At 47.1% G+C, this 24329-nt stretch overlaps 1 protein-coding gene and 1 long non-coding RNA gene across 22 annotated transcripts in view; one reads left to right on the top strand and one right to left on the bottom strand.

Annotated features, from left to right (window-relative positions):
- The window catches only part of LOC125429710, a 398924-nt gene that overhangs the window by 266722 nt on the left and 107873 nt on the right, over positions 1-24329 (top strand). The window lies entirely within an intron of this gene.
- Positions 1-24329, bottom strand: part of WNK3 (WNK lysine deficient protein kinase 3) — a 143583-nt gene that overhangs the window by 36954 nt on the left and 82300 nt on the right. For 7 of the 21 annotated variants that reach the window (XM_048491036.1, XM_048491040.1, XM_048491034.1 and 4 more), the window contains exons 10-14: positions 19047-22619; positions 15621-15679; positions 10159-10306; positions 8889-9005; positions 84-239 (exon numbers count right to left, since the gene is read on the bottom strand). In XM_048491036.1, coding sequence (XP_048346993.1) covers positions 84-239; positions 8889-9005; positions 10159-10306; positions 15621-15679; positions 19047-22619 — 4053 coding nt within the window. The remainder of the gene's footprint in view (positions 1-83; positions 240-8888; positions 9006-10158; positions 10307-15620; positions 15680-19046; positions 22620-24329) is intronic. The other 14 variants (XM_048491047.1, XM_048491053.1, XM_048491044.1 and 11 more) reach the window with 14 other exon arrangements.

Genomic DNA, 24329 nt, shown 5'->3' with positions numbered 1-24329 from the left:
CATGAATATAAAACGGGTGTTTCCCAACGCAAGCACACATCTGCCCAGAACGCTTGGCATATGGCTCAACGAGTGGAGCTTACTTGGCCACAGGCGAGATCCAAGGGAGCAGCGTCTGTGCCGGATGTTCTCTCTTCTGCAGGAAGGCTACGGATGATGTCCTGAGCCTGGCAAACAATAGCGTTCAATTCCTCCACAAATTTCTCTTTTTCACTTTCCAGTACAAAGTTATCTTCGACCTAATGTGCAAGGAGGGGAAATTCCAAACAAAGATGAGCTATAACTTAGTGATCTGAGCAGGAGGAGTAGATGTCAGCTTCATCACTGCAATTGAAATGGAATCCCTCCCACCTCAACTACGTTTTATCAGACTTTAAAAAAAAATGGCTATGCTTGCAGTATAATTCACCAAACCCAGTTAGTTAAATGCATCCTTAAATACAATCATAGACACAGCTTGAAGAATTACAGTTATTATAAAATATAATGAATAGTGCTTACCATGAAAATTGTTTTAGATATCTTTTTCATTACACATTTTCTGCCCCCTCAAATATCACCTTCTCATATGCCAAAGCATTCTCCTACTCCATTTTATACATTTGAAAGAGAAAAACTCTCTTTCCAAAATGGTCACTCCACTTAACATCAAGAAATCTCCTATACAGACAAAACTGTTGAAATCTGTAACACACTGATCTTTAAAATCATACGACTATTTTGCACCTTCAATTTGCAATTATTTAGTTTCAATCCACCCTGACATGGAAATCTCAGGGGCCTCCAGCCCCAGAGGGTGATCTGATCCATACCTGCTTAGTCTCAGTAATTCTACCACATCAGCCTTCCCCGGAATCTTCACTGTTTAAACACTCCTTGCCAAAGCAGTGCAAAACTGTACGCCTAGGAAGTGCTCATTCTATACTACAGTAGCTACACCTATGAGATTCACACATTGGACTTATCTGACCGTGTCCTCAGTTCAGTGAGGCGAAGTCATGCAGAATGGTTAGGCCATGACCCCAGTTGCAACAGGTCATGCCATAGCCTAGCTATGTAGCTCAACCCAGTTCCTTCCTCCCTCCCTCCCTTCAAACTGGATGACTTCGCCCCACTGAACAGAAGACACCTTCCGGTAACTCCAATGTGTTGTTCGATTTCAGTGGGGCTTCAGTTATCCGGAATAGTTATGTGCCTCAGCCTCCTGGGGGGCGGGGTGTGGGGGTGTGGGGAGCAATATGACACAACTTTCATACCTGTAGTTTTATGGTAATACTTGTTGAAGGGCCCTTTTTTGAAGGCTGCCTCACAGATGTCCTCTTTTGGTGCACCAGCCTCTAGGGCTCTTGTTTTTGCGTGGCTCTGGTGGAGTGTGCTGTTATTCCTAATGGAGCCGACAAGCCTTGAGCTTTGTATGCATGTTGTATGCACATTCTTATCTATCTTGCTATGGAAGGTGTAGACGCTTCCTTGACCAGTTTGTTGGGTCTGCATAAAACCAGCAAGGAATCTGAAAGTCCAAAACTCCTTGTTCTTTTAAAATACGTTTTAAGTGCTCTCCTTACATTAAGCTTATGCCAACATCTTTCTTTGGGGTGTTGTGGATTTGGACAGAAAGATGGTAAAACAACAGGTTGATTTATGTGAAAACGTGACTCCATCTTGGTTACAAATGAGGGATCTGTTTTTAGGATTACCGATTCCATATGGAAGGTACACAGTTCTTCCCTTACTGATATAATTCCTAATTCCTATACTCTTCTGGCCAAAGTGATTGCTACCACGAATGCTGTCTTCCATGACAAGTCGTTTCAATTCACTGGATTTGAGAGGTTCGAAAGGTGGTCCCATTAGTGACTTAATGACCTTGTTTAAGCCCCCTGTGGGGAATATGTGCTGCCCTAGAAGTGCCAGTTGCACAGTTCCTTTGATGAGCTTATTTATGTAGGTATCTTTGAGACCTTTGTGACTCAGCCCTTCTAATAATGCTGTGGCTTGTGCCTTTAATGTATTTGATGTTATTTCTTTCTTTCATCCTTCCAGAAGAAAGAGAATAATGTCCTTTACAGATGGTGATATTGAATTTATGTCTTTTGTTTCCCCCCACTTTGAGTATGGTTGCCAAGTATGATTATAAATTTTCCTTGTTGCTGGTTGTCTTGTTTGAACCATTATATTGATTGCTTCCTCCCTCAGTAAAGTCTGATTCTTTTAGAGCTAGCCTCTCAAATACCAGGCCATCAGGATCAGCCACGCTGGTTCCTGATGGAGGATTGGACCCTGTCTCAGTAAATCTGGGATCTGAAGTAATGGCCAGGGTTGACGGTGGGACATCATCTTCACCAGTTCTGAGAACCATGCTCTCCAAGGTCAATGGGGTTCAATGACTATCACCTGTGCTCAGTCGCATTCCTACAGAAATTGTGGCCCAGGAAGTACTAAAATTGCGCCCCCAGGGAGGGGCAGAGAAAAAGGGTGCCCTCAACCTATTGCCTACCTCTCAAAGGGCAGCTGCTGCCAAGGCAGCATGGTGCCACCGCCCTGCCCTTCAACAACAGCATTCTTGCCCCACCAGCCTTGGAGCACGCTGGCCAGGGAAGAGGCAGGGGAGTGGAAGCAGTGGGTGGGCAGCAGCAGCAGCAGCAGCAGCAGCAGCAGCAGCAGCAGCCCTTTCAAAAGTTCAAGGCACTGCACACGGTCAGATGCCACTGTTAATAGCTGCATATTTTGCAAGTCCTATTAAGTATGTGCCAAAAGAAAGGCCCAACTGACTTTTCTTCTTCCACCAATCTCCGGCATCTTTTAAATCTTGATTTGGGGCCATCAATGATGTCTGGAAAAGGGCCATCCAGGCATCTTCTCCAGTTGGAGAACAGACCAGCAGCGCAAGAATAGGTCGCTTCGGTGGGTGGGTGGACTGTGACTCCTTGTGGGGGGGAACATTCCAAGAACTTCAAAATGGCAATGTGGGGCTTGGAGGGATGCCAAAGCCAGGAAAGTCTCTCCCCCCTTCCTCACCCTGCAGCCTCCTCTTCTCAAGGCAGGGCAGGGACTAGAGCCCCGCTGGCCAGGCCCAAAACGCGAAGTTGCTGGAGGCGCAAGCTCCGGCAGCCCCATGGCCCCAGCAATGCTGGCAGCAGCCTCCCTGGCTTGGTCATTCGTAGCCATCCTTTCAGGGAGCCGCTTCTCCAAAGACCGTGTAGCCCACTGGGCACCTTTGCGGCACTTGTTTCCAGCTGTTGCTGCCTTCCTGGACTGCAAGGTGTGTGGCCAAAATGCGCCCCCCCCACATGACCCAGGCGAATGGTGCCTGGGGACAATGCCCCCCGCTTCCCCAAGGTACGCCACTGCTTGTGCTTTTTCACTCCGTATCTTGTAAATGAGTTTCCCCATGAGGGGTATCATGATGTTTGAAGGAGGTATGCGGGTCTTGAATGGGATCCTATGTTGCATCCTTGTCCCACTATTTATAGTACCCAATGGTTGGTGAGGGAGAGCTGCCCTCTTCCAGCAACTGAGGTGTCTGCCTCTTATGAGAGCGCCATGCAGAGGCCCCGGTGGCTGGAGTGTTCCTGTCTCTTTTTCCATCAATGATTTGATTTTTCCATGTGGGAAATGTTTCCCAGGGGCTCTGGGCCTCTGCCTGAGCATTCTGCCCAATCTGAAGTCTTTCTGCTCCCTACCACGTTGTGATCCGTAGAAACAAAAGGAGCTAAAGCTCTTTCGATGTATTGTCGAAGGCTTTCACGGCCGGATTCAACTGGTTCTGGTAGGTTTTCCAGGCTGTGTGGCCATGGTCTGGTGGATTTTGTTCCTAACGTTTCGCCTGCATCTGTGGCTGATACACTTCTGAAGATGCCAGCCACAGATGCAGGCGAAACGTTAGGAACAAAATCCACCAGACCACGGCCACACAGCCCGGAAATCCCACCAGAACCAGTAAAGCTCTTTCCTCTGGATTCTCTTTCATTTGAGCCGGATGACATTGAGAAAACTCAGCAATCAAGGAATAAAAGGGGAAGTCCTCCTATGGATTAAAAACTGGTTGAGAAACAGGAAGCAAAGAGTGGGTGTAAATGGGAAATCCTCACAATGGAGAGATGTAGGAAGGGGTGTCCCCAAAGGATCCGTTTTGGGACCAGTGCTTTTTAACCTATTCATAAATGATCTGGAAGTAGGGGTGGGTAGCGTGGTGGCCAAGCTTGCAGATGATACCAAATTATGTAGTGTGATGAGAACCGCAAAGGATTGCAAAGAGCTCCAAGCGGACCTTGATAAATTAGGTGAGTGGGTTAAGAAATGGCAAATGCAGTTCAATGTAGCAAAATGTAAAGTGATGCACATAGGGGCAAAAAATCCAAACTTCACATACATGCTACAGGGGTCAGTGCTATCAGTCACAGACCAGGAAATGGATTTGGGCATCTTAGTTGATAGTTCCATGCGAATGTCAACTCAATGAATGGCAGCCGTGAAAAAGGCAAACTCTATGCTGGGGATAATTAGGAAAGGAGTTGATAATAAAACTGCAAGGATTGTCATGCAGAGAAGGGCAACGAGGATGATTGAAGGATTGGAGCACCTTCCTTATGAGGAGAGGCTGCAGCGTTTGGAGAGGAGACGTCTGAGGGGGGATATGATTGAAGTCTATAAAATTATGCATGGGGTAGAAAATGTTGACAGAGACAAATTTTTCTCTCTTTCTCACAATACTAGAACCAGGGGGCATACAGGGGGCATACATTGAAAATGCTGGGGGGAAGAATTAGGACTAATAAAAGGAAACACTTCTTCATGCAACGTGTGATTGGTGTTTGGAATATGCTGCCACAGGAGGTGGTGATGGCCACTAACCTGGATAGCTTTAAAAAGGGCTTGGACAGATTTATGGAGGAGAAGTCGATTCATAGCTACCAATCTTGATCCTCTTTGATCTGAGATTGCAAATGCCTTAACAGACCAGGTGCTCAGGAGCAACAGCTGCAGAAGGCCATTGCTTTCACCTCCTGCATGTGAGCTCCCAAAGGCACCTGGTGGGCCACTGCGAGTAGCAGAGAGCTGGACTAGATGGACTCTGGTCTGATCCAGCTGGCTTGTTCTTTTGTTCTTATGATGAAGATGAAGGCACTGCTTTTTCTATTTTCTTTTGTCTCTTTCTCCAAGGTGGCGTCCCTGAAGAGTGGCCTGCCGGTGAATTTCTCGGTGGAAAGACTTGATTTGGAAAGTGGATCCACCTTCCAGTCCTTTAACCACAAGTTACCCCTTACTAGTACGTTGGCGCTTATGCTCTGGCGTTGGATTGCATTGCATCCTATGATGAGTCTGAGGGGAACTGTGTTGCTCTTTTAATTTTGAGTAGGGACCTCCTACAGGTGTGGGGGTCCATTTCAAAGTCTTGCAGCATATTATCCACCCATAATATGGCGATGACTCATGACTCTGGTGAAATTAGAGAGCACAGCTAAGGCACAAGATTGCCAAAGACGATGCTTCATGAGCTCTCCTTAACGCTGATTCGTACTTCTTGTCAAATTGATCTTTTAAGGCGTTGCTGCCGTCTTTTGACAATGTTGCTCCGGAGTGTAGTGCAACTCCTGGGACAATTGCTGCAAGCAAGTTGTTATTGCCTGGGTTGCTCATTCACTTTTGAAGATCTTGTCCAATGCTTCAGGAAAGGGACACTTTAGCATGAGCATTCAATTTTTTTTGTAGCGGATGGAGGTCTGTTTCTTTTGTTTCATAATTTAGAGTGGAAACGACCTTCTGCAGTAATCATTGAAAATGTTCTGGTTGGAAGAGATTTGTTTGTTGTGTCTCTTCCCCAGACCGCTCTCCCTCCTCTTTATCAGAGTCTAGGGCTAGAGATGATCTCTGGGACCTGGCCTCCCAATCTATGGTCTTCTGTCTGCTGATTTGTTTCCTTTTTATTACAGCAGATCCCAGCATAGAGGTTGAATGTGAGACGTCTTCTTCCAATGCTGCCTGATCTTCTTTTCTGGCTCTTTGGCACCATCTGTGTTTGTGCATCCTTATTACACCCCACTCCTCTGAAGAAGACAGTTCTTCTCATTAGGATGGGGAGACTAGCTGTGATGGACATCATCACCCAGTGCTTTCATCCTCTCCAGAACTGAGGGAATAATGCAGGTGTCCCGTCTTTGTGTTCTGGTGCTGAGTTTGTTGCGTTTGGAGGCACCAGTGATTTCCTGTCCATTCTTGGGTCAGCTACAAGAGTCGTGTTTGGGAATGCTGGGCTCTGAGACGCTCCCCCATCCTGAGGCATTTGTGGGAAGAAGATTGGTCTGAAGGGCCATAGGACTGGGCCACATCCACCTCTTATGGGATGAGAGAAGGGATCAGAGCTCTTAGGCAGCTCACCGTCATTGTTTTTATGGGCCAGTGGTCCACTTGGCCAGAACCTTTCTGAACAGCTTTGTTGGTCCCTCAGTCCTTGAGTCATTTGGCCATTCTAGCGGCTCCATGGGATAAACCAACGGGGCAAGGATCAGCTCCATGGATCTGGGGTGCCTGGTCCTAGCCAGATTGTTTTGGCTGCTCGTTGGTCCTGCACCTGTGATTGAAGTGCTCGGTCATGGGACTTCTCCTTCTGATCCCCCTTCTTTTGCAAATGCAGAATTGTTTTTGGAAGCCATTCTGTTTTCCTTCATAAGGTAAGTACTGTAATTTATCCAGTTTGCGGTGGAGCAAGCTAACTAGCCTCCAGCTGCAGCAGCAGGGTTATCCAGACTGGACAGGATGGCCCACAGTCACCCAACAGAGCTTACAAAAATTTGCATAGCTCTACCTGTAGCAAACTGAGGGTGAGACCCAGTGGTGGGATTCAGCAGGTTTACACCACTTTGGCAGACCTGGTTGTAAAAAATGGTGCTTGTAAACAACCAGTTGTTAAATTATCTGAATCCCACCACCGGAACCGGTTGTTAAATTATTTGAATCCTACCACTGGTGAGACCTAACCATTCTGGATGACTGAAGCCCCACCACTTCAATACACCACATCTTCAGTGGGTACCCACATAAGCTTTGCAATGCTATCTGTATTTGAAAGCAGTAAATCCCCCGGATCAAGCTGCAAGTCTTACATTTAAAGAAGAATATGTACAATTCTGAAAGCCTTCTGCTGGAATCCTTTATCCAGCCTGCCCCAAAGTATCCTTTATGTTTCATGAGCATCTGATTATTAGAGCTAAGGTACTCTGTTATGCATGAAAAATTGATGGGCCAGTACAATTCTACCAAAAGCCAGAAGAGGAAGGAAGAAAAAGGAGAAGGAGGTGGAGAAAGAGGAAGAAGTGGAATTTGGATGTATACCTTGCCTTTCTCTCCTGTAAGGAGTCTCAAGGCAGCTTACAAACTCCTTTTTCCCTTCCTCTCCCCACAACAGGAACCTCAAGGAAGCTTACAATATGAATAACATATATAAAATAGATTACATAAAATACATAAAACCAAAAAAAATCAAATCACAATTTAGAATTGCTTTAACCAAATACAATCATAAATAAAATTGTCTTCAGTTGTCTCCTAAAGATTGAACAGGAGGAGGCCAGGGAGATCTCCTTGGGAAGGTTCCTCCATAATTGTGGGGCTGCCACTGAAAAGGTCCTCTGTTTTGAGTACCCACTAAATGAGTTTCCTTGGTTGATGGGAGGGTCAGGAGAGTATCTCCCTATATTCTTAATTCCCAATCAGGAATTTATGAGAGGAGAAGTAAGCTTTAAGCTCAAACAGAATTTAAGAGTACTGAGCTAAGCATTTTGATAAAGGCTCTCACAAAGGGCTTGGGAGAACCTGAATTTAAGAGTTTGTTTGTTTTGCTTACGCCTCGTCACAAATTATTGCGGTGGAGGGTGGCATGCAAGGGAGGGGAGGGGGCCCAGCATCTGGACATGGCCCACCCACCCAAGCGGAGGAAGGGGGAGGGGAGGGAGGGTGCCATGCAAGGGAAGGGGAGGGGAGGGGTGGCATGCAAGGGTGGGGAGTGAGGTTTTTGTCATGATATATAAAAAAGAGTGAAAAGTTCACAGAAAGGGTCATTTCAAGTTAGCAGAAGGTTTGCCCAACCCAAGACAGTCAGTCTAGAGGCAAAATGTAGCAAAGATTAACCTTTAACATGATTGGTGAATTCAACTGTAATTCTAGACCAATGAGAGGCCTGGGTGGGGAAAAGTATCCTGATGTATGCATTTCTATATGCTGAGATAGAGTAGAGTCTGAGTTAAGTTCTGTATGTGTTGAACTTGGTTCTTGCTGAAGAGTTCTGTATAGTTTGATAGTCTTGTATAGAATAGACTTGTGTAACCTTGCAACTGCTAAAGTAAAAGCCTTCCTATGGAAAGAACATCTTGCGTGAAGAGTATTCTTTTCCATGAGTGTTAGAAGGTTGCAGTGAGTGCAAGAAGACTATAAAGACTTCTCATCTTACCAGAGTGACCCCACTTTAAACTCTTATGATAGTTGTTACACACACTGTTTTAAACAACCATGACAAAGTCCAGGAGGAGGAAATTTACTCTGAAATTTCCATCTTTGTTTGGTGGAGATTCTCCTGCAACAGGTCTTGAACCTTGCTATCTCCTCCAGACCAATCAATAAATACTCTATATCGAGTACAAGTTTAATTGGTTTCATGCTGTTTATGGTCTGCCTTTAAGAAGGAAAGTCAACATGAATTAAGATAAGGCTGCCACCATCCCCACTCTCACAGCTCTGAAAAAATGCTAAGAAGAAGAACAATTTTTGAACTGAATCCTGAGCCAGCCAAACAACAGAGATAAAAATCAAAGCATCCCTCCATGTCACATGACCAGCTGAAAAGTCACTGGCATCACACAGCGCAAGTGTTGAGCAGGGCTCGTGAAACTTGCCATGTAATCAGCAATGTCTTCTGGAGCATCTCCATCAACGTCAAATTTAAATGTCACCATCTTGTTGTTGTGAGTCTCTAGCTGACACTCCACTGTGTTGTCCCCTGATGTGGAAACCTGAACGAAGAGAGAATGCTGTTACTGCACCATTGGAAGGAGACAAAATATGCTTCTGCTTCCCAAGCAGGCAATGACCACTTCTTCTTCACATGTGTGCTGGCAGCAACCCCTTAAAAAGGAAATCTCTAATCCAACTGAACTGTCAGTACTATCTTTACTTCAAAAGATTCAATACTATTGAGAAACATGTGCATAGGCACGCACATGCTGTACTAAATCATGACAATGGCCGAAAATCATCAACTTCTGCGGTGTTTGCCATCAAAGGCCACGTCCCATGTATTCCTTTCCCTCCAATGATCACCTATTTCAAAATACCCATGATTTGTTTTTGGCAATCTTTAGATGGGATTCTAGGGCCTATTCATACTTTGCACTATGACCTCAATTCATGTGAAAATTGCAAGAACAAATTTGAGCTAAATAGATTTTTTTTAACTGTACAAATTCTGGGACGTTAAAGTACAAACAAGAGAAATACAAGTAAACAATAATTTACCCCATATTGGGAACAACTCTTATTTTTTAAACTAATATATTTTTCCATTCGTCATGAAAGATCACTCCTGGGAACTAATGATAAAAATCACCTACACAGTTTCCCCATACAACCATGCCCAGAAAATCCTGTTACTAGCACCCTGGACTTCACATAAAATATGAAACATACACACCGCTGAAATTATTTTCTGTGAATATAAGCCAAAGCTGCAGTTCCTTAATGCACATGATTCATGTATGAAACGCAAGATGCAAAAGTTAATCCGATATCAAGTGCAGTACTATTGGATGCAAGAGGAAAGGTGGCAGGGTTTAGCTAAATCTCGTCAGATTTCAAGAAGCTGAACAGGATCAGTATTTGAAAGGGAGACCACCAAGAAAGGTTCTGCAGAGGAAGGCCATGGCAAACCACCTCAGCATCTCACTTGCCTTGAAAGCCCCTTGCTGGGGTTGCTGAGAGTTGGCTGTGACTTGCCAGCATTTACACTAGTTGCTGAGTGCAAATGTCCATGTGCGAAATACCAGAGAGGCACTAAGGCCAAGGCCAACAACTCCCAAGACAGATGTGTATAAAAGCCAAGCCAGACAGATGTCCTGCCACCAAACCCAAACAAGCCTCATCTTTGACTCAGCTCTTGGAGATACAAACCTGAAGCACAGTGAGCTGGAATTTGGTTCCCTTCTCAGCTCGGGCACAGGATGCCCTCCTTTGCTTGCTCTTGTCTTGTTTGCCATTTCCACTAGGAACGTCACTCCCATTCGCACCTTCCTTCAGCGGGGCTGCATCAGGGATAAAGCTAAAAGGATACAAAAAAGACGTGAGAACGCTCCAGATGTATCCACGGGGCTCTTCCAAGGCAGAACCAAGAGTCTCCTGTAATGTATTGTATTGATTGTGAGGTACTGTATTGTTTTAAGAGTCTGCAGCTGTTGCACTGGAATTGGTAATCAGTAGGTGTGTTATATTGAGCACAGCTGTAGAGTGATTTTAGGCTATGTGTGAGTAGCAGCTTTGAAATAAAGCACCATGTTTTGTTCCTCCGACTCCTGATTCTTTGAGACATAACACATACATTAATTTGCACGAGGATACAAACTTAATGACGAAGTCTAGCAAGTTTTTGTGAAGCTAGGACTGTGAGTTAATTATGGCTTTTCAAGTGCAGCTGTAATAGTTTAATTTGTAGTTTTCTTTGATGTTGCAGAGTTTTGAGTTCCGATTGGAATTTTATCTTCTGTTAAATGTCATAACAGACCCAGAAAGGAAAAAAGAGCCGCGTTTTGAGCCTCTGTGGTGAAGGGGTGTTTGACCTCGGCTTCAGCAATTGATAGCCAAGAGACTTATCAGCAAATAACCGCTTTGTAGAGATACTTGGGACTGCATTTAAGGAACCATTTCATTCCCCTAACCGCCAGAAATAGCTATGACGGAGTGTTTTTTTATAAACGGATCAGGAGGGGACTGGAAAGCATTGCAGATTATGTTTTTGCAGTCTTACGGGCTAAGGTTGGTACAACAATGTAATTTCTCCACCATTTGGAAGCAAAATGTTAAGGGATCGCCTGGCCCCTGTGGCTCTGAGAGAGGCACCATTGCAAAAGTTGCTGCTGGCAAAGACAGACTTTGACTTCTTCTAAACGGCATACCAAGAAGCCTTGAATTTTGAACTTGCTGCAGCCTCTACTCGGGAGGTGCCTGCATAAATCAGGAGCCCACAGAGATTGCAAACAGCTGGCAGTGGGACTGTAGGACCCGGGTAATGCAGTGAAATTCAGAGACTGCAGCATTGGTGCAATGAAGATGGGAAGACCACCACAACAGAGTGGGGAGGATGTTAACATGAGAAATGTATGGAGTTGTGGAAATGGGCCCCATGAGAGAGAAAGGTGTAAATTCTAAAGAGGCACAATGTTTCTGCTGTAAACTGTTAAAAGCATATTGGGAGAGTGTGCAGAGAAAAAAAAGGCATCAGGGACGCAAGAAGACATGTTCCTCTCGCCCATCTGCTACACACTCTGTGGATGCACCTTGCTGTCCCCATGTAGCTGGCTTGACTGGCCAACCCTCCACATGAGCAGGTGATGGTGTTTACGCAGCTGGATGTAATTAACCATGTGCAACCCGAAAGATCCAGCCTGTAAGTTGTCGGGTGACTGTGAAGATCCAGGATGTCCCTTTGTGTGATGGAAGTGGATTCTGGGTCAGCATTCTCCATCGCTTCATGAAACACTTATAAAAACATTTTGCTCCACAGGATGATTTGGACATTCAATCTTGTGACTTACCACTTACGGATTATCAAGGACATAGAGTACCTGTGGTTGGCATGTGTAATGCCGTCCATGTGAAATATCATATGTTTGATGGATGTTTGAAATTGTTAATAGTGGGAAGGAAGGCTGGACGAGCTCATTGGGGGGTTGGACTGGTTTGGGAGGTTGGGAATTGTAATCACTGGAATTCATGAGGTTAGCAAGGTTGACATGGGAGGTGCTAGTGGGAGAATTTAAGAGTGTAAGTTTGCTGAGGGACTGGGGCAGTATAAGGGTCCACCTATATCATTGCATCTTTGATCCTTTAGTGGTACCCTCTAATACGCCTAAAATCACGGCTGCATTCCATTTGCTTTATGCTTCTAAAGTGGATGCAGAACTAGATCTGTTATTGGAACAACAGGGAATATTGGAGCCAGTGGTAAATGCAAAATGGGAAACTCCACCATTGTGACCCCTGAAGGCCACAATGGGATGTGCGATTTGTGCTGGGATTATAAGTGCACAATTAACAAGGCATTGCAGAAACATCCGCGTACTCCAGCGCCAGCTAACGTCAGTCAGTTGTTAGCAACATTGGCAGGGGAAAGGTTTTTGCAAAATTAGATCTTAGCGCAGGCATGTACCTTCAACAGCTGGAAGTGGATGATGCCACTGCAGAAGCCCAGACGATAGTGACTCACAGGGGGCATTCAGAGTAAAGCGGCTGCAATTTGAGTGAGCTGCGAGTTCTGGGATATTCCAGAGCTTGATGGAAGAAATATTAAGAAACTTTGCCGGAGTCATACCCACTCATTTTGATGATGTCTTTGATAGTGGGTGCAACTGAGGAGGAACTGATGACATCGGGTAACGGTGAAAGTACTTGCAGTGCTTCTCAGATGTAGGGTTATGCTGCTAAGTTAAGCGCGGAAAAAATGCGGTTTGGAGTAGCGCAAGTAGAGTTTTTGGGATACATGGTAGATGCAAGGGGAATCCAAACTGACATCAGCAAAGGTGAGGGCCATCCAGGATGCCCCAGCACCACAGTCAAAGCAAGAGTTACAGGCACTTTGGGATTAAGCAATTTTTACCATTCATTCTAAAGCATAAGGTCATTAATGGATGAGCCACTGCAACCGCTTATTAGATAAACGGGCAGTGTGGCAGTGGACAAGTCAGCATGAGAAGGCATTCCGGTGATGTCAAAAATCGATTGTTGTCACTCAGAAAGTGTATTGGTTCATTTTGATGAGAGTGAAGCCATTAATTTTGATGTGCGATGCCTCCCCGTAGATGGAGTTGGAGCAGTGTTGAGCCATCAATTGGAGGATATGCGGGAAGCTCCAAATGCGTATATTCTAGGACGCTATTCACAACGGAGCCAAATTACGCGCAAATTGGATAAGGGAGGCATTTAGGGCAATAGTGGCTGGGGGGTTAAGAAGTTTCATGATTACGCATGGGCTGCACCATTTATGATTGTTACAGACCATAAGGCTGTTGGGATTATTTTCCTCAGAGCCAGACACCACAGATATTGTCCCCTAGAATGCTGCGGTGGGCAATGTTCCCTGAATGCATATGATTATGTCTCTGGCAGCACCAGCCAGTCGGAAAGAAAATTGGTCAAGTGTAGATGCTTTGAGTCGCTTGCCAGTACAAAGGGAGGAGGAAGATCATTCCCCCCACTTTTGAGTAAGGTTTCCTGATGTTGGAATCAAGCTATCAGAGCCTCCAGTGCAAGCTGCAGAAATAGCAGAAAGGTCAGCTAAGGGACCCAGTGCTTGCCCGAAGCCTTTGAATTGGGCATGGAAGGGTTGGCCATTGGGTAAGTTAGAGGAAAAATTCAGGACCTTTTGGAATGAGGCAGCACGAGATATCTGTCCACAAGGGGTGCTTACTGTGGGGAAATAGAGTAGTGATCCCAGCAGCTTTAAGGATTAGGGTGCTGGAGGCCTACATGGAGGGCACCCCGAATAGTGAGAATGAAGGCATTGGCCCCAGTAGTTATTATGTGTGTGGTGGCCAAAGATGGATAGTGAAATAGAAGAATGGGTATGGCCAGGTGCAGGGAGTGCGTCAGGATAACGCGACCTGCCCCACCTCAGGCCCCTACCCATCAATGGTGGGAGTCCACAAAAAGACCGTGGGTCAAGGGGTACATATTGATTTTGCAGGGCCTTTTCAAGGCCAGGTGTTTCATCGTAGTGGACTCCATATTCCAAATGGCTAGAAGTAGTGCCAGTAATGTCAATGACATCACAAACAGTTATTAGGGCACTGCGTAGTTATTTGCAACCCATGGCCTCCCGGATACCGGGTGGTATCGGGATAATGGGACAGCCGCTGTATCCAAGCGAGTTTAGAGTATTCCTGGCCAATGGTGTTATTATTCGGCCAGGTTACCTCGCCCCTTTTCATCCGCCTACTTCAATGGGCAGGCAGAAAGGATGGAAGCGCATAAACGGCGATGCATTGCAGCCAATAGTAGAGGGGATTGGCAACTGGCCGGTTGGCGAATTTTTTGTTAACACAGCACATAACAACCGCACAGCCACCGGGAGGAGTCCCGGGCGGAGTTGCTAATGAATCGGAAACTTACAACGCTGCTGGACCAAATGCATCCCGATTCAGTTGATGATTGTCCACGAAAGAAGATCAGGTAAGTTGAAAGCACCCTCGGACATTTGATAGGGATGATACGTGTATGTCCTAAATTATGTAGCACTTCCATGTTGGGTCCCAGCAGTTGTGAGGCAGCCGACAGGGCCCTTTGTCTTATAGGGTGGAAAACTGAAGAGGGGCGGGTGATCTGCAGACATGTTGACTCAAGTAAGGAAGAGAGTGCCAGGGTCCAACAGTAGATCAGGAACCCCAGGTCCTCGAATCTAGGGCGCATAAGTGTGATGGAGCTGCAGGATGAGGAAGCAGTAAATAGTCCAATTGTCCCAGAGGAACCTGGGGCGTTAAGGGCACAGATGGAGATGCAGGATAAGGAAACAGCAAAGGGTCCAATTGTTTTGCAGAACCAGGAACAAACACAGACTCAGGAGCCAGAGCGGGAGCTGAGACGATCTCAGCGAAAGAGAATCCCACCAGATTATTACAGGAGTTAGGGGGAAGGGGTGTAATGTATTGTATTGATTGTGAGGTACTGTATTGTTTTAAGAGTCTGCAGCTGTTGCACTGGAATTGGTAATCAGTAGGTGTGTTATATTGAGCACAGCTGCAGAGTGATTTTAGGCTATGTGTGAGTAGCAGCTTTGAAATAAAGCACCATGTTTTGTTCCTCCGACTCCTGATTCTTTGAGACATAACACTCCAGTTCTTTCATTTCAAAAGAACCTTTTCGGGTTACATCAGCTATATCACCTAATCAGAGCTTGTGTTCGCAGCCGACATGTTCAATAACAGAAACAACAAAGGAACAACCAGAATAGGGCTGAGGACAGGCGATAATTCTGAAGAGAGTTGGCACTCTTGCCTCAAAGTATACATACGTTTCGTTGTCATGTTACCATCCCTCATCAAACGGGATTTGAAGGATTTTTAAGTACTGCAAAAACTTGCAAAGATTGTTTACCAATGAAAATAGCGGGATAACCACAGGTCACAACCTTCATTAGGACCTCTTTCAGAAGATTGGAAACTACTGTCTACTTTCCACTTTGACACAGGCGGGGGGGGGGGATACCCCCGCACGACTCATTCAGCGGTGCAGAGTGAGGTCTATCTCAAAAGTCTCTATGGCTGCTCCACTGTTCCCAGGAATTGCTTTGGCCAAGCCCCCTTGTTCTACTTTGAGCATCACCCTTGAGAAAGCGTTGCTAAGAATTCAGCTGGCGCAGGACTCACCCTTGAACAGCATCTTGGTTTTGAAAAGCTGGCTCTTGTTCCGGGGCTGATATAGAAACCTAAAAGGTGGGGGGAAGGAGGGAATAAACTGAAATAAATACATTCACCATTTGCACTTGCTGTGCTTTCTAACAACATCCAGAAGGTACTCTAGAAATGAACTGGAATATTCATTTAGAGTAGAGCCGGGCTGTCCAACTCTGGCGCTTCAGATGTTCATGGACTACAATGAATTGGCTTTCCCCAAACTATGCAAAATTGTATTATCCAAGAGATCTTTTCTACTCAGGCAATAAAGTTGCCCTGCTCAAAATGATTCACAAAATTGCTTAGATAAATTACTATGGGCTGTGGTCTATGCTGCTGTATTTAGTTCACTGAAACTAGAATCCTGCTATGTGATTTTTTTGTATCATTTAACATGTATTTTTTGTGTCATTTATCGTGATAAGACTTATGCTTTGCTTCAGTCCTGGTTTTAGATTTCTGATTGGTTCTACAACTGAAATCCTACTGTAGTGTTTACTGAATGTCCCATTCTGTTGATTGTATTGACCCATTCGGTGAAATCCGCCCTGAGTCTAAGTTGACTACAGATGTTGAAAATAAATAAATAAAAAGATACAGCTACTATTCATAATTGTAGTAAATCACTGGAACAAGTTTGGCTACACTTTAAGACACTACTTTAATTACACTTTTGTTGTATGGCTAAACCCAGTTTCTTCACACACACATAGATATATAAAATCTCTCCTTTTTTTGCCATAGAATCAACAAAGCTTCTAGCCCAGCATCTAGCTTCCAGTTCCCCAAGAGGGCACAAATATAATTGGTGACCTAAGATGTACAGAAGAATGGGATCAGTAAATACTTCTCCTTCATCTACAAAGCCGATGAAGACGTTGGCACATTTTAACTGGTGTTTTCTAATTCAATCCTTGTTTGTTTGGCATTCTTGATTACCAGTGAACTTCTCAAGAGTGGAAAACCTGCTCAACACAGCGAAGTCAGAAAGAAAAATAGCGATGATTTTAAAGGAAAGTACTTTTTCCATTGTTCAAATTCAGTCTTGCACTTAGCTCTCACCAAAAGCTGCTCCTGCCAGCTGATCTAAATCTCTGTCACAAAGACCACTTGTGAAACAGATTAGAAACACTTGAACTGGTTAGCAGGCTTCATGATCACAACATGGGAACAAGGGGGGGGGGGGCTTTAGGATGTCGTGGGTTTTCCGGGCTGCATGGCCATATTCCAGTAATATTTTCTCCTGATGTTTCGCCTGCATCTGTGGCTGGCATCTGACTGCCAGCCACAGATGCAGGCAAAATGTCAGGAGGAACCCACAACATCCTAGTGATTCCGGCCATGAAAGTTTTTGACAATACAAGGGGGACTTTATTTCTTCTGCACCCTCCCCAAAAGAGTAATTACTTCTGCTTTAGGCAGATTTATTCTGAAGTAAATATAACGTGGCCTGCTGGAAGCTAAACACATCAGTGCAAACGAAGCCGAAGCATAAGGATTCAAAGTCTGTACTTCAATTCTATGGTCCAAGATTTTACAGCATTTGCTAATTATTTTACACAATATGGTTGTTTTCAGTAAATGGAGAAACTACATGGGGAAGTTTAAAAGGCAAAAAAAGAAATCCATAACAGCAGAATCCTTAATGGCTTAATAGAAGGCATCTGAAGGCAGTAAAAGAAAAAAGAAAAACCTGGAAGGCTTACCCAGGGTTAGTCCATATGTCACAAAGTTCATGTGTCTTTCACATGTCTCCAACAGGCCCTGTCAATCAGACATACGCCTGGACTCTCATGCCCAGAATTTATTTCCCAAGTGCATGTGTGGACTCAATTCAAATTGGGACTGCAGCACCCAAGGGGAGGTGGGATTAAGTCTTCCAACCATACTACTGCCCAACCAGAAAAAGCCCTAGATAGCCACTGCTTTTGGGTGGGGGGTGGGGGGGGAGAGCTCACACGCACTGATGACCTCATCCAAGTTTCTCCACTGGGGTTAATAACTGCTGCCTGGGGCCATTTCAGGTTAGAAACTGCATGTGGTGTAGGGGGGCTGGGGGAATTAAAAATGCTTCTTCCTGTGCATGGCTGAATCAGGCATGTGTGCACCAGGGAATTAACTTCTGAGCACAGCCCTGTGTCAGGCATGTGGGGGTAACAAGGACTTTCTAACGTTTGACTGGGTCGCAAAACATGATTACTCCAGAAACTAGGAGACAGAGAGTACACTGTCGGATGGGGGTGGAGCATTGGGGAAACTATCAGGTGTTACAAAACTCCGAATAACTTAACACACTTGGATAAACAAGGCTCAGTGTCCTGCTGAACGGCAGCCGGAACCGCTCTGCACAGCCGGCATGTAGGAGAAACTGCTAAGGGAGAAGATTATCTTGAGCCTTTAGGACAACAGGCACACACTGTGACGAGGCTCAGCCCCTTTGGCTATAGCACTCATTATGTAATAAGACATTTGGAAATCTAAGCCTTTTCTTTTTCGGATGTGGCAGAAAATACAGAAATCAAGTGCCCAACTGGCAGCCCAAAAGACATAGAGATTGGCATGGAAAGTTGCACCTCCATGAAAATGAGCTCAGATGGGATGACTAGAGCAAGTCAGCTGGCCCTGGTTCCGAACCACCACCACCACCCCATACTTTTTCCCTTGTCACAATTAAAATTTGCTTTGTGAACCTTGATTTTGAAGTTGCTTTGCATTAGAAAGCATGCTTTGTGTGGGCTCTCTCAGCCTGGAAGGATCAAAAATCCAGCTGTTGGGAGTTGATTACTACTTGGCCCTTTCCTCAATGAGATGATCTAAAAACTAAAGGCTGTTTTTTTTTTAAAAGGGTAACAAAAAGGGAGAGCAGACTGAAGGCAGTTCAACCTAATAGCTGGATTTGGTGCATAAGCTTGATGTACCCAGTAGATAGTGGGGTGAATTCCTTGGAGCTGGGAGCAGGGCTGGCATTGGCATACCCTGAGGTGCAGCAGCTGCCAAAGCCCAGGGCTTTTGGCAGAACCCACTGCCTTTTTTGCCCTTCGTTTCACTTCTTTGCTAGCACTGCACCACGCTCTCAGCCACATGCACAGTCCAGTGTCACTAGGAAAGGAGCTGCCAGAGATGGTGCGTATGGGCAGCAGGAGAGTTCACCCACAGGTTGAGCAAGGGACACAGACAGAAGGGTGGCAGGTGGGTGGGGGAAGGGAAGGAAAATGTGGGGGAAGGGCTGATGGGAGGTAGAGGAGGGGATGGGAGCCCTGGGAACTCTCTGCCTAGGGCCCCTCAAAACCTGGAACCAGCCCTGATTGGAGGAGAGCTCAAATGCGTACTCTTCTCTCTGTTTCCTTTTTGAAGTCGGGGAAGAAACACTTGGGATTATTTTTACAGCAAGAGACATACCTGTGGGACGTCTTGTCCTGGAACTTGAGGGGGTGTCGGTGCACGAAGGTGCAGGGGCGCCACCACAGAAATCACCTGCTGCTGAGCCACCGACTCCGCTGGCAACACGGGCGCTTGGCAAGTGGGCTGGTGTGGAACATACGCTGGCTGCGCAGGGGGGGTCGGAAATGGCTGGGTGTTGTCAGCAGGCTGAAATGCTGGAGGCTGCTGGAAGAGATGCGTGCCCTGCAAAAACCCCGGCAGTTTGGAGGGCGGCTGCATCGCATAAGCTTGTTCCGGCTGCTCAGGTACGGGGGACAAGGTCTGTGATGGGTTCGGGGCAGACTGTGGGACTGTGGCTTGGAGAGACTGAGCCGAGCCAGAAGGCTGCAGTTGAGGGGCAGAATGCTGGTACTCCTGGTAAGGAGGCTGTGGCTGGACATGTGTCATGAAAGCGGGCTGAGATGTGGGGAAAGAGACTTGCGATCCTGGCTGTGGCCCTTCGACATGTCTGGACGCCATGTGAGGAGGCTGTGGCTGTTGGTTCCCTTCTCTGCTAGGATCTTGCTGGACTGGAAACACTGGCAGCTCAGACTGCTGCTGCTCAGCAGGACAAGCGTGGACTTCTGTGAACTGTCCCAAGCAGACCTGTTGCTCCACGCAGCTGATGCCGCCGTCCTGCCCACTGTATGTGAGGTGCTCAGGAGAATGCACAGCAAAACCTGGCTGTTCTGCCACCTGAACAGCTAAATGGTTCTCTGGAGGCAGAGAATGATAGGGTGTCGGCTGAGTTGCATAAGCAGTCTGCCCGGGATAGAAAGACTGTGTTGGATATGTTGGCTGGTCCAAGGGCTGACCTGGATAGCCCCCTGTAACAGCATAAACAAATGGTTCTGGGCAGGAGGGCTGCTCTGGGCCCTGCACTGAGTAAGCGACATGCATCAGACATGCTCCATGCTCAGGGCCCTGCAGCTGGTTCTTTGGCTGTGCTTGGTGCATTGGCTGCTCTGAAGGCTGAAGCTGATGTGAGGGCTGCACGGGGTACATCAGTGGCTCTTGGCCTTGCAGATGGAGCTGGCTTTGCATTGGATGAGCCACCTGTTCTGAAACTGAACCCAAGCGCTCTGCCTGCTGTTGCTTTTCCACGTCCTGCTGAATGGCAGGTGGCAGTTGCTCCGTGGAAGTGGCATGCAGGACAAACTGTTCCTGCTTCTGCTGCTGTAGAGGAAGATGGTACAACATGTGCTGCATCGCACAAGAATGCTGATCTGTTGACGGGTGGACTGGAACAGCCTGCTGCTCCAGCTGGGCCAGAGAGGCCTGGGCCAGAGAATCAACGGGTAACCCTTGATACGGCTGGCACAGCTGCATTGATGCCATCTGCTGAGATGGAGGCATGGCAGAGATCTGATGTGCAGATGCTGCTTGCTGGGGATGCTGAATGGATTCCATCTGCTGGGAAACCGGCTGCAGGGAACTAACCTGCTGGGCAACTTGTACAGACTGCTGCATGACTGCCATCTGGTGCAGCTGTTGAATTGATGCCACTTGTTGGGGCACCTGCATTGATGCCACCTGCTGGGGAACCTGTTGGGGCTGCTGCAAGGACCCCACCTGCTGGGGAACCTGTTGGGGCTGTTGCAAGGGCGCCACCTGCTGGGGAACCTGTTGGGGCTGCTGCAAGGACCCCACCTGCTGCGGAATTTGTTGCTGTTGCAAGGATGCCACCTGCTGGGGTTGTTGCAAGGGTGCCACCTGCTGGGGAACCTGTTGGGGCTGTTGCAAGGACCCCACCTGCTGGGGAACCTGGTGAGGTTGCTGGAAGGGCGCCACCTGCTGGGGAACCTGGTGGGGCTGTTGCAAGGGTGCCACCTGCTGGGGAACCTGTTGGGGCTGTTGCAAGGACCCCACCTGCTGAGGAACCTGGTGAGGTTGCTGGAAGGGCGCCACCTGCTGAGGTTGCTGCAAGGACCCCACCTGCTGGGGAACATGTTGAGGTTGTGGCAAGGATGCCACCTGCTGGGGAACCTGTTGGGGCTGCTGCAAGGACCCCACCTGCTGCGGAATTTGTTGCTGTTGTTGCGAGGATGCCACCTGCTGGGGAACCTGCTGGGGTTGCTGCAAGGTCGCCACCTGCTGGGGAATTTGTTGGGGCTGCTGCAAGGACCCCACCTGCTGCGGAATTTGTTGCTGTTGTTGCAAGGATGCCACCTGCTGGGGAACCTGCTGGGGTTGTTGTAAGGACGTCACCGGCTGGGGAACCTCTTGGGGTTGTTGCAGTGATGTCACCTGTTGGGGAATCTGCTGGGGCTGTTGCAGAGATGCCATTTGCTGGGGAATTTGTTGAGGTTGCTGCAATGATGCCATCTGCTGGGAAACCTGTTGGGGTTGTTGCAAGGACGCCACCTGCTGGGGTGGTTGCAGAGATGCCCCCTGCCGGAGCTGTTGCAGAGATGCCACCTGCTGAGGAGTCTGTTGGGGTTGTTGAAGTGATATCACCTGCTGGGAAACCGGCTGGGGTTGTTGTAGAGACGCTACCTGCTGGGTGACCTGTTGGGGTTGTTGCAATGATGCCACCTGTTGAGGAACTGGTTGAGGTTGTTGCAGGGATGTTACCTGCTGGGGTTGCTGCACTGATGTCACCTGCTGGGGAATGTGTTGGGGCTGCTGCAAGGATGCCACCTGTTGGGCTTCTTGCAGAGACGTTACCTGCTGGGAGATCTGTTGGGGTGTCTGCAGGGATGTCACCTGTTGGGGGACTGGTTGGGGTTGGTGCAGGGATGTAACTTGCTGGGGTTGCTCCATTGATGTCAGCTGCTGGGGAATGTGTTGGGGCTGCTGCAAGGATGCTACCTGCTGAGGTTGCTGCAGGGATACCACCTGCTGGGGTTGTTGTAAGGAAGCTGCCTGCTGGGGAATGTGTTGAGACGGCTGCTGTGGAACTTGCAGAGGCTGCTGCAGCTGCATGGAGGCCATCTGCTGGGATGCCTGGTGCATGGAGGCCACCAGCTGTTGCTGTTGGGTAGACACTAATGGCTGCATTGATGACATCTGTAGAGGAATCTGCTGGAGTACCTGCTGCGTTACCTGCTGTGGAACTTGTTGTGTGGATGTCACCTGCTGGGGAAGCTGTACAGAAATCACAGGCTGAGCCACCTGTTGCATGGAGGCTACCTGCTCAGGGACTTGCTGGGACTGCTGTGTAGATGCTATCTGTGAGAGAACTTGCTGAGATTGTTGCATGGATGCGACTCCTTGTGGAACGGACTGCACGGCCGAGGAGTTCAGGAGACCCTGGGCTAAGTTTGGAATAAACTGAACTGAGGACTTCCCCTGTAGCACAGGTGAATGACTGAGAGGCACAAAGCTGGTGGACGTTTGCTCCAGTTCCATCGATCCTGCAGCAGCTGAAGTGTGACTACCGAGTGGAGCTGCCGAGTCCAACTGCTGGTTAGCTGACACTTGCTGGTTCATGATTTGTGGAGCAGGTGTGGTGTGAGGGGAGGTGACAGTCAAGATCTGATGAGGGGCTCCCGTGATCGATCCATCCAAAGTCTGCCCCTCCACGTTGTAGGATACTTGTGAGTCTGGAGGCTGAGGGGAAAATACTCAGGTTAAAATACTCAGATCATCCTTACAACCATCCCTTCTTTTAAGGAGTTTCAGTCCCACCCCGTAGAAGGAACGCCATCTCGAAAAGAACCTATAAGGAAGGCAAAGCCGGAAAACATTCAGTGAATGTTGCTTGCAAAATCCCAACACCCTCGACAACTCCAATGGACCCCCAGGGCCATATTTTACATCTGGGAACAAGGAGCAATTCGGTGTTTTTTTAGCAGGGGGTCTGGCAGTTGGCAACAAAGGAAAGGTCAGACAAAAACAGCAGACAGAAAAACCACATTGTGCATTTTCATTCTCAGGAACTCCAGTAGAGGGGAAAGGCTGATTGGCAAGTATCTCCCCTGGGCAATACGCAGAGCCCTTCTAGAAATATCAAGCTGGCTTTTCCAGCACTATTGAGACTGAGGCACAGAAAATCACACAGGCACACGCCCTTTCCACAATGGAGCTAACATTAATTCATCAGTGATCAGAAAACTGCTTGGTAGGAAAGAGTCCCACTGGAGTTGAAATAAACTGACTGCATAGCCTTACTAGCACTCCCAAAACCAATTCTAAACTAGTTTTTTGTTTGGGGAGGGGGAGATGGGCGAACCTGACTAGTCCACCCATCTCCCCCTCCCCAAACAAAAGGTTAGTTTAGAAAGGCAAACTCTATGCTGGGGACGATTAGGAAAGGAATTGAGAATAAAACTGCAAAGATTGTCATGCCCTTATATAAAGCCGTGGTGCGACCGCACTTGGAGTCCTGTGTCCAGTTCTGGTCGCCACATCTCAAAAAGGATATCGAAGAGATAGAAAAAGTGCAGAGAAGGGCAACGAAGATGATTGAGGGACTAAAGCACCTTCCTTATGAGGAGAGGCTGCAGCGTTTGGGACTCTTTAGTTTGGAGAGGAGACGTCTGAGGGGGGATATGATTGAAGTCTATAAAATTATGCATGGGGTAGAAAATGTTGACAGAGAGACATTTTTCTCTCTTTCTCACAATACTAAAACCAGGGGGCATACATTGAAAATGCTGTGGGGAAGAATTAGGACTAATAAAAGGAAACAGTTTTTCACGCAACGCGTGATTGGTGTTTGGGATATGTTGCCACAGGAGGTGGTGATGGCCACTAACCTGGATAGCTTTAAAAGGGGCTTGGACAGATTCATGGAGGAGAAGTCAATCTATGGCTCCCAATCTTGATCCTCCTTGATCTGAGATTGCAAATGCCTTAGCAGACCAGGTGCTCGGGAACAGCAGCAGGAGCAGCAGGTCATTGCTTTCACCTCCTGCACGTGAGCTCCCAAAGGCACCTGGTGGGCCACTGCGAGTAGCAGAGTGCTGGACTAGATGGACTCTGGTCTGATCCAGCAGGCTCTTTCTTATGTTCTTATGAACATAAGCATGATAAAATGTTTGAGAACAAACATTCCCTCCTCCTCTTTTATATTAAGTGCTGTCAAGTCACTTCTGACTCAATCCATATGAGACGCAACATGTCTCCCTCTTTTCCTACTGTCTTTAACATTTCCTAGCATTATTGCCTTTCCAAGCGAATTGTCTTCTCACAATGTGACCAAAGTACAATAATCTCACTTTGGTCATTTTAGCTTCTAGGAAGAGCACAGGCTTGATTTGATTTAAAATCCACCAGTCCTTAGGATTTAAAAAAAGTTTGGGTTTTTAAGGAAAGAAC

The sequence above is a fragment of the Sphaerodactylus townsendi genome, linkage group LG03, assembly GCF_021028975.2.
Source record: "Sphaerodactylus townsendi isolate TG3544 linkage group LG03, MPM_Stown_v2.3, whole genome shotgun sequence".
Lineage (NCBI taxonomy): Eukaryota > Metazoa > Chordata > Lepidosauria > Squamata > Sphaerodactylidae > Sphaerodactylus > Sphaerodactylus townsendi.
The sequence above is the reverse complement of the archived record's forward strand: the minus strand, read 5'-3'. Positions and strand labels throughout refer to the sequence as shown.